The sequence below is a fragment of the Neoarius graeffei genome, chromosome 14 (genome assembly GCF_027579695.1).
Source record: "Neoarius graeffei isolate fNeoGra1 chromosome 14, fNeoGra1.pri, whole genome shotgun sequence".
Classification (NCBI taxonomy): Eukaryota; Metazoa; Chordata; class Actinopteri; order Siluriformes; family Ariidae; genus Neoarius; species Neoarius graeffei.
In genome coordinates this window covers 31,680,815-31,695,223 of record NC_083582.1, presented here as the reverse complement: position 1 = coordinate 31,695,223, position 14,409 = coordinate 31,680,815, and the positions used below count along the sequence as shown (strand labels likewise).

The window sequence follows — 14,409 nt, the reverse complement described above, 5'->3', positions numbered from 1 at the left end:
AGGACTGAACTCAGGGGTATAAATAGACAAACTAATTAAGGACGCAGGTGAAGATAATTAGGCAATTAACACAAACACAAAACACAGGAACAGTGGCGGCCTCTAGAGGCCAAAATAAACACGACATGAAAAGGAAATAACAGCGGCCTCTAGAGGCCAAAACAGTCCTAGTCCTAACAGGTGCTCCACGGTCCCGGGTTTCGGCACCACTGTAAACGTTCCGTACGTGGGGGTGGAGCACAGAGGACGGCAGGACAGAGATCAGGGTTAAATATCAGCTTTATTGCTGCACTTTTCAGTCTGACAACTTAAACGATAGAGACACACACTGGAGTGTTCTCGTCCGGGGAAGCTCCCCTCCGCTCTCACTCTCCCTCCTTAAATAGGGCGTGGTCACTGGGAAGACACACACAAACACAGGTTAATTGCCGTCAGGTGTAGTGATTCTGCCACTTACCTTCCCTGACTCCACCCTCCTGTCACAGACCGGCGCTCGACCACGCCCCCACTGCCACAGTATTATTATTATTATTATTATTATTATAAGCAGTTATGGATAATGGATGGATATTCATCAAGGTGATATCTCTTCCTGAGAAGTCCATACTTATCTCAGCAGGACAATGCCAGGCCTCATTCTGCACAGGCTACAACAGCGTGGCTTCGTAGACACAGAGTACGTGTGTTTGACTGGCCTGCTGCCAGTCCAGATCTTTCTTCTATTGAGAATGTATGGCGCATCATGAAGAGGAGACTCAGACAATAGCGGCCACAGACTGCTGAGCAACTGAAGTCTTGTATCAAGCAAGAATGGTCAAAAATTCCAATTGCAAAACTGCAGCAATTAGTGTCGTCAGATCCCATACGATTAAAAAATGTTATTAAAGGAAAGGTGATGTAACACAACGATAATGCCTCTGTCCCAACTTTTTTTGAGTGTGTTACAGGTGTCAAATTCTAACCTCGTTTATATTTACAAAATACAATTGTCAGTAAAACTATTGAAAATCTTTTCTTTATACTTTTGTCAGTTAAATAAAAGTTCATGTGAAATAACAAATCCCAGGTTTTTGTTTTAATTGCATTTTGCAAAATATCCCAACTTTTCTGGAAATGGGGTTAGTACATTTAATGCCGTGAAATGTCAGCAAAACATTTGAACAGGAAAAAGTTGTTCATTCTCTCTCTCTCTGTGTGTGTCTTGAAGCTCTTTAATAATGCAAAATAAATGTCTCCTCACTGAAAACTTTTTCAGATTGTCTTCCAGTACACTTAATATCTCTTACCAACTTAATGCTTTCAATGTAGAATTGTGTTTGCCATCTTATAGTTGTACATTTTGCATCTGTTGCGCATTTAGATGTGTATTTTTGATTCTTATCGCTATAAACCTTCATGTATGTTTTTAGACTTTTAGCACATATGCGCTTTAGAGTTCACACATCTACATACAGCATAAGCATGCTATTACTTCTGAGTTAACATATTTTACATTTACAGTACGTAGATATCATAGTGTTTGAGCATGATTGGGAGTATGAGTTTTAAAAATGTGTGTAAAAAGTGGGTGCTGTGGAAAATCACCTGACCGTCTTGGTCTCATGTTTGGAAATAGATATGAAATGAAAGAGTACACACCTGATGGCCATATGTCTTTATTCTAGTGGAACAAACTCATAACTGGTCCTTTCCATCAAGATTGTATTGAAAAAACAAACAAACAAACAAACAAACAAACAAACAAACAAACAAATCAACTTTCATTACTAATATACAGAGCACCATAAAATGAATAGTTTCAACAAACCAAGCTTAAGCTGGTGAATTAAAAAAAAAAAAGCAGAGGTTGCCATTTAATGAAACAAAAGAATACAAAAGTAACTAAGTACTACACAAATGAAAAGCTTATTATATTATATATTATATAGCATGGATATAGGAAAAATTAAGCATGGTACATGATGTAAATAAAAAAAAAATACTTTGTGTACTATGCATCATTTTTTATATGTTGTATATGTATTGCTCTGATGTAATCATGATTTTTCTGCCCACAAAAAATGTTTCTCCAAAAAAATAATGTAGTTCAATTTCTCTACTACATGATATGTACTCTGCATTACAACTTTATCACTCTTGCTCTGGAGATTCAATTTCCCAGGATGCATCTGTATCTGGGTTTTGAACAAATGCAGTTAGGTCTTCATAGAGGTCTGCAGAGTGCCCGATCTCCAAACCCTAAGAGAGGTTGAGAAAGAAAGCAAGACAGAGAGAGTCAAAGACAAAAAGACAGAAAGTGAGACAGGCAAAAAAAAAAGTGACAGTAATAAACAGAAAGAGAGGTAGAAAAAGAAAACTCAAATTGGAGTTAGAGGACAAGACATTTAAAGGAAAAGAGACAGATGAAAGGAAAAAGACAGACAGGACAGTAGGCAGAGAGACATAGAGAAAAGTGGAAGCGAGATACAATGAGAAGGCAAGACAGAAAAAAATAGAAAGACAAAAAATGACAGTGAGAAAGGGATCGCTTGTCAATCCATCAGCATCAGTGGAGTAAAAGAATAGAGTAACGGTGAGCATGAAGACATAACAGCAGTCATGTTCTGTGTACTCTTCTCTATTTCTTAACACTTCCTCTTCCTCTAAGACATGCTACAATGACTGCAGTTCTTTGCTCTTAAGAATTAACCAACCAAAAACACAATGGAGTTAATTTGCTCCATAAACTCATAATGAAGAGTTTGCATTTCTAAATGTACAGTTATATTTTCCACCCTTTGAACCGCACACAGTGTCACTAATAATATAAGAAAGTAATTAAAAACAGCACCTCATATGTATGATCATGCTCAGGCTCTTCATATACAGCTTCCTCTTTTTGCTGCTGATAATGAGAGAGAGAGAGAAACAGAGCACATGTAAAGCTACATTCAGCCATCACTTCTTGCTTCTTTCCCTGTGATGAGAAGGCCATGTCGAAGTGTTGTATGTTAATACTTGACTATTTGTCTCACAATTGTCTTCTCAATTGCAAGAAAGTGCAATGTGGTGCAAATACCCATCATTAAACATCATAATTAAATGTTCAGGTGGATGCTAAAACAGCAGAGGCAGGAAGTCTGCATTGTGTAGTAAATAAAGTAGAATTTCCTGTTTGAAGATCGTGCACAGTCAAGTTGAACAATTTTGCTTCAGAGTCAACCTTAGTGCTGTCACTACATTGGAAAACCCCAAATCAGAAAAAGTTGAGACAGTATGTTGAAATTGAAATTAAAACTGAAAACAATGATTTGTAAATAATCTTTGACCTGTACTGCACTCAGAACAATATAACAACACATTCTTTGATGTTTTACCTCATTAATTTTTATTGTTTTTTCAAAATAAACACATTTCAGTTTTGATTCTTGCAACACATTTCAAAAAAGTTGGGACAGTAACGCATTTGCAACTTTATAATGGAAATTTAGAATGGATATTCTTTCTCACAACACTTAATAGATGTTTAGGGACTGAAGGCACCAAGTGATGAAGTGTTTCAGGTGTTATTTTGTCCCATTCTTCCTGCAAACAGGTCTTAAGGTGTGCAACAGTACGGGATCTTCATTGTCATATTTCCTTTCAAAATTCTTCACACATTCTCTCTTGGTGACAGAGAGGACAGGCACCCTCTTCTTCCACAGCCATGCCTTTGTAATGTGAGCAGAATGTGGTTTTGCGTTGTCTTGCTGAAATCTCCCTGGAAAAGATGTCATCTTGAAGACAACATATGTTGCTCCAAAACCTCAATGTACTTTTCCACATTAATGCTTGTGGCAGCGGGGGTGTGACCAAGCGTCGGTCTGTGAATGGAGGGTGGAGTCAGGGAAGGTAAGTGGTGGAATTGTTGCACCTGATGGGAATTAACCTGTGTTTGAGTGTCTTCCCCAGTGACCGCACCCTTTAAAAGGAGAGAGAGAGCAGAGAAAGGGAGTTCTCTCTCCCCAACCAGAAGACTTGTGTGCGCGCATGTGTGGCTGGGAGATTGGGAAAAGCTAAAAATAAAAAGAGTTTTGAGAACTCAGTTCTGGCCTGCCGTGCTTCTTTGCTCCACCCACCTGGTCAGATACTACAGTGGTGCCGAAACCCGGGGAAGGAGTGCAGAAGGGAACGGCCACATGGAGTCCTCCCCCTTCAAGGACCTGGTTCATGCCCTTGCCACAGCCCAACAGAGCCAGCACCAGGCGCTGATCGCCCTCCGGAAGGAGCAGGAACAACAGTTCGAAGCCCTGGTGTTGAAGCAACAGGAAGATTGCCAGGCATTCCGGCACCTGCTTGTATCGGTGGGGGCCCCGATCAGCACCGCCGCACCTCACCCTCCCCACCTCACCCTAATGAAGATGGGTCCACATGACGACCCCGAAGCCTTCCTTGCTCTTTTTGAGCAGGCAACAGAGGCATGGGGTTGGCCGGTGGAACAAAGCGTGGCGCGCCTCCTCCCCCTGCTAACAGGCGAGGTGCAGCTGGCTGTGCTACAGCTCCCCGCTGACAGCCGGCTGGTCTATGCGGACCTCCGCAGGGCCATCCTCCAATGCGTTGGTCGCACCCTGGAACAGCAACGGCAGCACTTCCGCACGCTGCGCCTGGAGGAGGTCGGCCGGCCGTTCGCGTTTGGCCAGCAACTCCGGGACGCCTGCCAGCAGTGGCTGAGGGCCAACAACCGTGACGCCGAGGGAATCATCGATCTGGTGGCGCTGGAACAATTCGTCGCCCGACTTCCGGAAGGAACAGCAGAGTGGGTCCAGTGCCACTGCCCAGCGTCGCTGGATCAGGCCATCGAGCTGACGGAAGACCATATGGCAGCCGTTCCGACGGCAGGACAGCATGTCTCCCCTTCTCCCCTCTCTTCTCTCTCTCTCTCTTCCTCTGTTCCTTGTCCTCGCCCCATTCCCCCACCGCGGAGGCAGGGGCCAGCTCCACCCCAGCCGGCCTGCCGCACCCGCAGTGTCCTACCATTTCCTACTTCCTTGTCTGTGTCTTCCCCCTCTCAGGTGAGTGATCTCCGGAACACCGGTGCAGGGAGAGAGCCTGGGCCGGTATGCTGGTGCTGCGAGGAACCGGGGCACCTCCAGCATAAGTGCTCGGCGAGGATATCGCTTTATTTTAGTTCTGGTGGACTATGCAACACGATATCCAGAAGCAGTGCCTCTTCGCAATATCTCAGCACATAGTATTGCAGAAGCACTCTTCTGCGTCATCTCCTGGGTCGGAATCCCCAAAAAGATTCTGACTGATCAAGGCACTACGTTTATGTCATGCACACTGCGCAAACTGTATGGGTTACTGGGAATTAAGCCTATCCGCACCAGCGTTTATCACCCACAAACGGATGACTTAGTCAAACGGTTTAATCACACCCTCAAAAACATAATTAGAAAATTTGTAAGCGAAGATGCATGTAACCGGGATAAATGGCTCGAGCCCCTGTTATTCGCAGTGTGAGAGGTCCCACAAGCCTCCACAGGGTTCTCCCCGTTCGAATTATTATACGGGCGTAAGCCACGTGGCATTCTGGATGTGCTACGGGAAAATCGGGAGGAGGGACCTTCAACCAGTAAAAACAAAATTCAATACGTTATCGACCTGCGCGCCAAACTCCATACACTCATGCACCTAACCCTGGAAAATTTGCGGCAGGCCAAAGAACGTCAAGTCCATCTGTACAACAGGGGCACGCGCCTTAGGGAATTCACACCGGGAGATAAAGTACTCGTGTTGTTGCCCACGTCGAGCTCCAAATTAATCGCCAGGTGGCAAGGACCCTTTGAGGTCACACGGCGAGTCGGGGATGTCGACTATGAGGTGAGGCGAACGGACAGGGGTGGGGCGTTACAGATTTACCACCTCAATCTCCTAAAACTTTGGAACGAGGAGGTCCCCGTGGCATTGGTGTTGGTGGTTCTGGAGAAGGCAGAGCTGGGGCCGGAGGTTCAAAAAAGAAAATTGACATCACCCACCACTCAGGTCCCCTGTGGAGACCACCTCTCCCTGACCAAGCTCACAGAGGTTGCCCAGTTGCAAACAGAATTTTCTGACGTGTTCTTGCCGCTGCCCGGCCACACCCACCTCATAGAACACCACATTGAGATGCCCCCGGGGGTAGTAGTGCACAGCCACCCTTACAGACTGCCTGAACACAAAAAAAAGGTGGTTCGGGAAGAACTCGAGGCCATGCTCGAAATGAGCATCGTCGAGGAATCCCACAGCAACTGGAGCAGCCCAGTGGTCTTGGTTCCCAAGACCGACGGGTCAGTCCAGTTCTGTGTGGAATAGAAAAGTCAATGCGGTGTCTAAATTTGACACGTACCCAATGCCTCATATTGACGAGTTGCTCGATCGACTAGGCACGGCTTGTTTTTATTCGACACTGGATTTGACAAAGGGATATTGGCAGATCCCCTTGACTCCGCTATCCCGAGAGAAAATGGCCTCTTCCACACCGTTTGGCTTACATCAGTTCGTCACACTTCCTTTTGGGCTGTTTGGGGCGCCTGCTACATTCCAGCGGCTTATGGATAGGGTCCTCCACCCCCACACCACCTACGCGGCCGCCTACTTGGACGACATTATTATTTACAGTAATGACTGGCTGCGGCACTTGGAACACCTAAGGGCTGTCCTTAGGTTGCTGAGGTGAGTGGGTCTCACAGCCAACCCGAAGAAGTGTGTGATTGGGCGGGTGGAAGTACGGTATCTGGGTTTCCACTTGGGCAATGGGCAGGTGCGTCCCCAAATTAATAAGACAGCATCGATTGCGGCCTGCCTGAGGCCCAAGACCAAAAAGGGGGTGAGACAGTTCCTGGGGCTGGCTGGCTACTATCGTAGGTTTATACCTAATTATTCGGATGTCACCAGCCCGCTGACTGATCTCACTAAAAAGGGAGCACCAGATCCGGTCCAGTGGACGGAGCAATGCCAGCGGGCTTTCTCTGAAGTAAAGGCTGCACTGTGTGGGGGGCCACTGTTACACTCCCCTGACTTCCTGACTTTTCTCTCCCCTTTGTTTTGCAGATGGACGCATCGGACAGGGGGCTGGGGGCTGTTCTGTCCCAGGAGGTGGAGGGGGAGGACCGTCCAGTGCTGTACATCAGCTGGAAGCTGTCAGTGCGTGAGGGCAGGTACAGCACAATCGAAAAGGAGTGCCTCGCCATCAAGTGGGCAGTCCTTGCCCTCTGCTACTACCTGCTGGGGCGCCCTTTCACCCACTGTTCGGGCCACGCACCCCTGCACTGGCTCCACCGCATGAAGGATGCCAATGCGCAGATCACCCATTGGTATCTGGCACTCCAGCCATTTAAGTTTCGAGGTGGTCCACAGGCCGGGGTTGCAGATGGTCGTGGCGGACTTCCTCTCCCGTCAAGGGGGGGGGTGAGTCGGCTACAGACCGGCCGGCTCCCCGGCCTGAGTCGGGCGGTGGGGGTATGTGGCAGCGGGGGTGTGGCCAAACGTTGGTCTGTGAATGGAGGGCGGAGTCAGGGAAGATAAGTGGTGGAATTGTTGCACCTGATGGGAATTAACCTGTGTTTGTGTGTCTTCCCCAGTGACCGCACCCTTTAAAAGGAGAGAGAGAGAGCAGAGAAAGGGAGCGCTCTCTCCCCAACCAGAAGACTTGTGTGTGTGCGTGTGTGGCTGGGAGATTGGGAAAAGCTGAAAAGCTTAAAATAAAAAGAGTTTCAAGAACTCAGTTCTGGCCTGCCGTGCTTCTGTGCTCCACCCACCTGGTCAGATACTACAATGCTCCATCATAGAAGTGTAAGTTACCTTTGCCAAGGGCACTGACACAACCCCATACCATGACAGACCCTGGCTTTTGGACTTGTTGCTGGTAACAGTCTGGATGGTCCTTTTCCTCTTTGGTCTGGAGCACACAGTGTCAATTTCTTCCAAAAAAGACCTGCAATACTGATCCGTCTGACCACAATACACGTTTCCGTTGTGTGATGGTCCATCCTAGATGCCTCAGAGCCCAGAGAAGTCAATGGCACTTCTGGACACAGTTAATATAAGGCTTCCTTTTTGCACAGTAAAGTTTTAATTGGTATTTGTGGATGTAACTCCATATTGTCGTGTTTGCCAAAGTAATCCCAAGCTCATGTAGTTATATCAGCTATAGATAAATGACAGTTCCTGATGCAGTTGCATCTGAGGGATTGGAGATCATGGGTGTTCAGCTTAGGCTTGTGCCCTTGACTTTTTATGCCCTGAAATTCCTCCAGATTCCTTAAATTGTTTAATAATATTATGCACCATCGAGGGTGAAATATCCAAATCCCTTCCGATCTTTCTTGAGGAACATTATTTTTTAACATTTCAATAATTTTCTCATGCATTTTTGAGAACCTGTTGACCACCTGTTTCAAATCACACCCATGTTTAATTGTTTTACCTCATAATTAGCCCTAAGTTGCCCCAGTCCCAACATTTTTGGAATGTGTTGCAGGCCTGACAAAACATATTGACCAGACAAAACATTAAATATCTTGGGTTCATACAATCTACAATGAAATACAAATGAAAGTAAATTTAGAAATCACTGTTTTCTTTTTTTTAATCTGCATTTTCCATACCGTCCCAACTTTTTCCAATTCGGGGTTTCTAAATACAGTATATACTCATGCGAGAACGAGTGGTACGGGTATGATTATACTTTTAGAAACAGCAACAACAACAACAACATATTAGAATGTGCTCATTAGTCTAACCCTATATGAACATTTTCCCTACAGCAAGAACTATGGTCAGAACTGCAGTTATTAAAAATAAAAAAAGAATCCACACATCCGGAATAATTAGATTTGAGATTTAAACCACACTGTGGTATTGTGAGTCATAAATGTCTATTCGGTTCCAAATTCTCGATGATCTAAAATAGATCCCAAAATACTTTATAATAAGAGATGACTTAAAGAGTCACCATACTACTCCAAAGATTAGGAACTTGTAATCATTCACAGCTGTCTGTGGAAATGTAATTTAAAAAAAAATTGAAAATGTGCTTGTGTCTGTTTTACCATCATGATAGACAACCAAATATGGAGCATACAAAAATGTTTCTGGGCTGAGAATGAAATGAAAGAATACGGGTATGATTATACTTTTAGAAACAGCAACAACAACAACAACAACAACAACAACAACAACATATTAGAATGTGCTCATTAGTCTAACCCTATATGAACATTTTCCCTACAGCAATAACTATGGTCAGAACTGCAGTTATTAAAAATAAAAAAAGAATCCACACATCCGGAATAATTAGATTTGAGATTTAAACCACACTGTGGTATTGTGAGTCATAAATGTCTATTCGGTTCCAAATTCTCGATGATCTAAAATACATCCCAAAATACTTTATAATAAGAGATGACTTAAAGAGTCACCACACTACTCCAAAGATTAGGAACTTGTAATCATTCACAGCTGTCTGTGGAAATGTAATTTAAAAAAAATTTGAAAATTTGACTTAAAATTTGACTTAAAGATTTGACTTAAAAAAAAATTTGACTTAAAGAGTCACCACACTACTCCAAAGATTAGGAACTTGTAATCATTCACAGCCGTCTGTGGAAATGTAATTTAAAAAAAATTTGAAAATGTGCTTGTGTCTGTTTTACCATCATGATAGACAACCAAATATGGAGCATACAAAAATGTTTCTGGGCTGAGAATGAAATGAAAGAATGAAAGAAAGCTAAAGAATGATTACATCCAATGATCATTAATTAAACACATTTAAATTTTTTTTTCTGTCTCCATGGAGATAAATGTCTGCCAAAGCAAAAATACTAGAGATGGAATACACAAGAAATACTGTGTGTGTGTTTATGTGTGTGTGTGTGTGTGTGTGTTGATGGGTGTGGTCCTTACCAGTCTGTAATACCAGATCAAGGGAATGATTATACACGCCATGAGGAGGAAACCCTGAAGCAAAATGATTATGTCTTTCATGTCATTCCTCCATTCAACCACTTCTCGTTTGTGATATCCTGAGGGAGACAAGGGTAAAACAGTCCTTACAAAACGATCTTCCACAGAAAAATGCTGGCAAACAAATTAATACAGATGACACAGATCTATATGCACCTTATTCTTTTGGGCTAGAGACGTCTACTGAACTGCTTTACCATGTGAGTGCACACTTACTGAATACTTGTAGCTGTGTTCCAGGTCCCCAAGTCTGGTTCATCTTGCAGTAGTAAATTCCGCTGTCTTTGACCTGTACATTGATGATCCTTAAGTGACCCCTCATTTGACCTGAAAGCTTAGATGCTCTGTCATTCTCAATTTGATGCATTTGACCATTATACACTTTGTCCTCTTCATATTTTTCAATCTTGTGCCACGTCATCACTGCCTCACCAAGGGTGGGATCAGAAGCAGAACATTTAAATAACACTTGCGTTCCCACTTTGACGCCATAAAACCTGGGCTTCTGCTGAACTTGAAAATCAGCTGCGACTGGACATAAGACAGAAAGAGGAAAAAGGAAATGTTGTATGATCAGCAATATGAGCTCAAATGCCTCAGTGACTGCACTGAAGCTCATTTCACATGGAATTGAATTTTCTTACGAATAAAGCACTTTCCTTCAAGCAGACATCAACAACAATATTACTGAAATGGCAGACATATTTTGAAGCACTTGTGACTTCCTCTTTTATGCACAGATGGAGAGGAAGTACAAGACCAAAAACAACACATCCACTATATGCAAAACACTTTTGCCTTTCAACAACTCTTTACTAGTTATCTTTACTATTTCGTAAAGATGAATACTACATAAACTAAAATGCAACCAATATGACTTAACACCTTTAACTTATTTACTTGCACAATGTAGCACAAAATGCACAAACATGCTCTGATTACTTGTTATTTTTTACTCTTTTAAAAAATCAAATAGCACATTATAAAAAGAATGATCTTTTTAATTAAAAAAATAGTTAGTTGGAGTCTTACCTGAGAGGTTTACCATCAACAGCAGAAAACAACTGAAAAGCATGTAGTTCATGATCTCATTGAGTTGGACTTTCATCCAAGAAACTCTGACATGCACAACAGTGTGTATGAGATGAATTTCATAAAGAAGAGAATGTTAGAGAGAGAGAGAGAGAGAGAGAGAGAGAGAGAGAGATGTATAGCCCTCCCTGTACTATCAAGGAGGTTGATATCACTAAGCAGTCATAGAGTAAGTTTTACTCCCTGGGCATTATGCAAATTAAACCATTCAAGCATAAGGTCTAAGTCATAGTCTGGAAAAAAATAACATTAACAGTGGTCAAAAGACATTATACCACCTCGATCCAACCTACCCTCTTAAAAAACGTTGTTTCAAAGTTTCTTTAGTACGGACAATAGTTATTTATATACAGACATATTATATACAGTATATTGAATATATTCCAAATGTGTAGAATTCTTTCTTTAAGTCCTTAACTTCTTTGCAGTTCAGAAAAATGCTTCTTTATACGTGGAGTTCAAATCATGTAGCACTTGCCTCAACAAGGTCAGTTATTATACACTCTACAATCCAATCTACACTGTGTAAAAGTAATGAATCATATTGCTTAACAAAGACAGTGAGGTTAACTCAGTTTTTACAAAATTAAACATAGTCATGCTACATATTTGTTGAGAAAAATAATTAAGCACATGTAAGGTAGAACAACCAGCTAAACAGGAAGAAGACATATTCTGAGTAAAGAGATACATATGTGGATGTTTAGAAAGCTTAATTATTAAAGATTAACGATGTAATTAAGTTAAGCATATTCATAGTGTTAGTAATATTTTATTATTTAAAATATTTAACAATTATTCCATGAAATTGAGTCGTACATGAGCTGATAGCCAATGAGGTGCGTAGCGCCGAGTTGTCTATAAGCCATGTATGACAAGATTGAGTGGAATAACTGTTTTATTCTATCCACATTCACTAGATTTTGAGAAACAGAGCATTTTTATTTTTTGCAAATTCGATAAATAAAAACTTTATTCAAAATGTCTGACAAAATCATTTTCTGCTTAGGTGGACTTCTTAAAAACCTATCGATGACTGCATGAATTGACTTTAGTGTTGTTTATTTTGTAGAAAGTGCTGTCTTGCTGAGGTATAGAATAGCTTTAGACATTTATTTAATTCTTCCTCAGACATTTCAGTTTTGTAATTTCAAACTTCTTTGAGCTTTTCAACCCATCTAAAAAAATTCAACAAATTTTAATGCTTAAAGATGAAGAATGTAAACAAACCAGTGAAATGACAGGAGCAATTTGTGAAAAATGCTATAATAATAATTCTTGAAAAATAAAAAAGACATTCTTACCATCAAATACTTTCATTCCATATTTTGTCGCTTTTTTGTAGTTTTTGGGAGTTTGTTTTCAAGTAGAGTTTTTATTTCATATTTGGTTGGTTCAGCAAAACGCTCTGCCATTTTGTTTTTCTCTACTCACGTATATGAGCTGATATCCTTATAGTACAGAAGATTAGCCAATCAGAGTACGCGAGTGCTCATATCCAGTGAATGTGGATATAATAATAAATAATATCTAACACTACAATGTTACTTAAATTCACCAAACACTTTATTAGGAGCAATAGATCCACAAGATATTGGAAGCATTCCTTTGAGATTCTGGTCCATGTTGACATGATTGTATCATGCAATTCCTGCAGATGTTTCAGATGTACCTTAATGCTGCGAATCTCCTGTTCTACCACATGTTCTTCTGGTAACTGGGAAGACCAGTGAAAAACAATGAACTCACTGTCATGTTCTTGAAAACAGTTTGAGATGACGTTTGCTTTGTTACATGGTGTGTTATCATACTGGAATCAGCCATTAAAAATGGTAAATTTTGGCCATGAAGGGATGCACGTGATCATTAACAATACTCTAATAGACTTTGGCATTCAAACAATGGTTGACCAGTATTAATGGACCCAAAGTGTACCAAGAAAACATTCCATAAGTGGAACCCGATGTGGTCTTCTGCTGTTGTAGCTCATCCACCTCAAGGTTCGACATGTTGTGCATTATGAGATGCTTTTCTGCTCACCACAATTGTACAGAGTGGCTATCTGAGTTACTGTAGCCTTTCTGTCAACTCCAACCAGTCTGGCCATTCTCCGGTGACCTCTTTCATCAACAAGGCATTTCCATTTGCAGAACTGCCGCTCACTGGATGTTTTTGCTTTATTGCACCATTCTGAGCAAACAATACAGCAGTTATAGAAATATTCAAAACAGCCCATCTGGCACCAACAATCATGCCACAGTCAAAATCACAGAGATCACAGCTTTTCCCCATTCTGATGTTTGATATGCATGTTACCCAAAGCTGCTAGTCCGTATCTGTATGATTTTGTGCATTGCACTGCTTCCACATGATGGGCTGATTAGATAATTGCATGAATGAGTCGGTGTACAGGTGTTCATGATAAAGTGTTCCACGAGTATACATAATATACAATATAAAAGTGATAATATCTAAGTTTGAAAAGTACTTTAATTTCCTTTAATTAGCTTTTTATTCTTTGTATAGGGATTTTGTACATTTTCTGTTGAAATACTGACTTATATCAAGAGCAGGCACATGCTTGTTATCCTCATACTCACCATAGAACATTGTAGACACAATTGCATCATAATAAGAGGAATGCAGTAAGTTAAATTATGAGTTTAGTGGTCTACATAAAATACAATAATGGCATTGTGATATCAAAATCCATTTTGAATAAGTAAAATGAACAAAGTGTGCTTTATTTCATAGCACACGGCATGTTCTATATAGAACCAATAGACAAGGGACCATTTTTTGCCAAAAGTGTAGTGCAGAAAGTATTTCTCTAAAAATACTGAAGTATTATTTTAGTTTTATTAATTGTAACTCTACATTACAGAACTATCTATGCATCAGTTATCTACTTACTGATAATCTGAGCCTAAATTCCAGTAGATGATTAGAGGTTTTTCAGTTCTCAGTACTAGGCCTGAAGCTATGTGAGAAAGTGAGAATTAATCTCATCTCATCTCATTATCTCTAGCCGCTTTATCCTGTTCTACAGGGTCGCAGGCAAGCTGGAGCCTATCCCAGCTGACTATGGGCGAAAGGCGGGGTACACCCTGGACAAGTCGCCAGGTCATCACAGGGCTGAGACATAGACACAGACAACCATTCACACTCACATTCACACCTATGGTCAATTTAGAGTCACCAGTTAACCTAACCTGCATGTCTTTGGACTGTGGAGGAAACCGGAGCACCCAGAGGAAACCCACGCGGACACGGGGAGAACATGCAAACTCCGCACAGAAAGGCCCTCGCTGGCCACGGGGCTCGAACCTGGACCTTCTTGCTGTGAGGCAA

General features: G+C 41.8%; 1 protein-coding gene across 2 annotated transcripts; it reads right to left on the bottom strand.

Annotated features, from left to right (window-relative positions):
- Nucleotides 1-1,698: 1,698 nt before the first annotated feature.
- On the bottom strand, nt 1,699-11,181 carry cd79b (CD79b molecule, immunoglobulin-associated beta). 2 transcript variants are annotated; one of them, XM_060938802.1, is made up of 5 exons: nt 10,999-11,181; nt 10,183-10,497; nt 9,907-10,025; nt 2,831-2,884; nt 1,699-2,238 (listed from the first exon to the last, which is right to left on the bottom strand). In XM_060938802.1, the coding sequence occupies exons 1-5, from the start codon at nt 11,072-11,074 to the stop codon at nt 2,131-2,133; spliced, it is 672 nt and encodes a 223-aa protein (XP_060794785.1). In that variant the 5' UTR covers nt 11,075-11,181; the 3' UTR covers nt 1,699-2,130. The 2 variants fall into 2 exon arrangements, with proteins under 2 accessions (XP_060794785.1, XP_060794786.1); XM_060938803.1 differs by having other exon boundaries at nt 2,831-2,881.
- Nucleotides 11,182-14,409: the final 3,228 nt, after the last annotated feature.

Excerpts from the sequence above, each read along its gene's own strand:
- cd79b (XM_060938802.1), bottom strand. The coding sequence starts at position 11,074 with ATGAAAGTCCAACTCAATGAGATCATGAACTACATGCTTTTCAGTTGT. Across the intron at positions 10,498-10,998 it reads GTTGATGGTAAACCTCTCAG|TCGCAGCTGATTTTCAAGTT; the intron begins GTAAGACTCCAA and ends TCTTATGTCCAG. Across the intron at positions 10,026-10,182 it reads AACACAGCTACAAGTATTCA|GATATCACAAACGAGAAGTG; the intron begins GTAAGTGTGCAC and ends TGTCTCCCTCAG.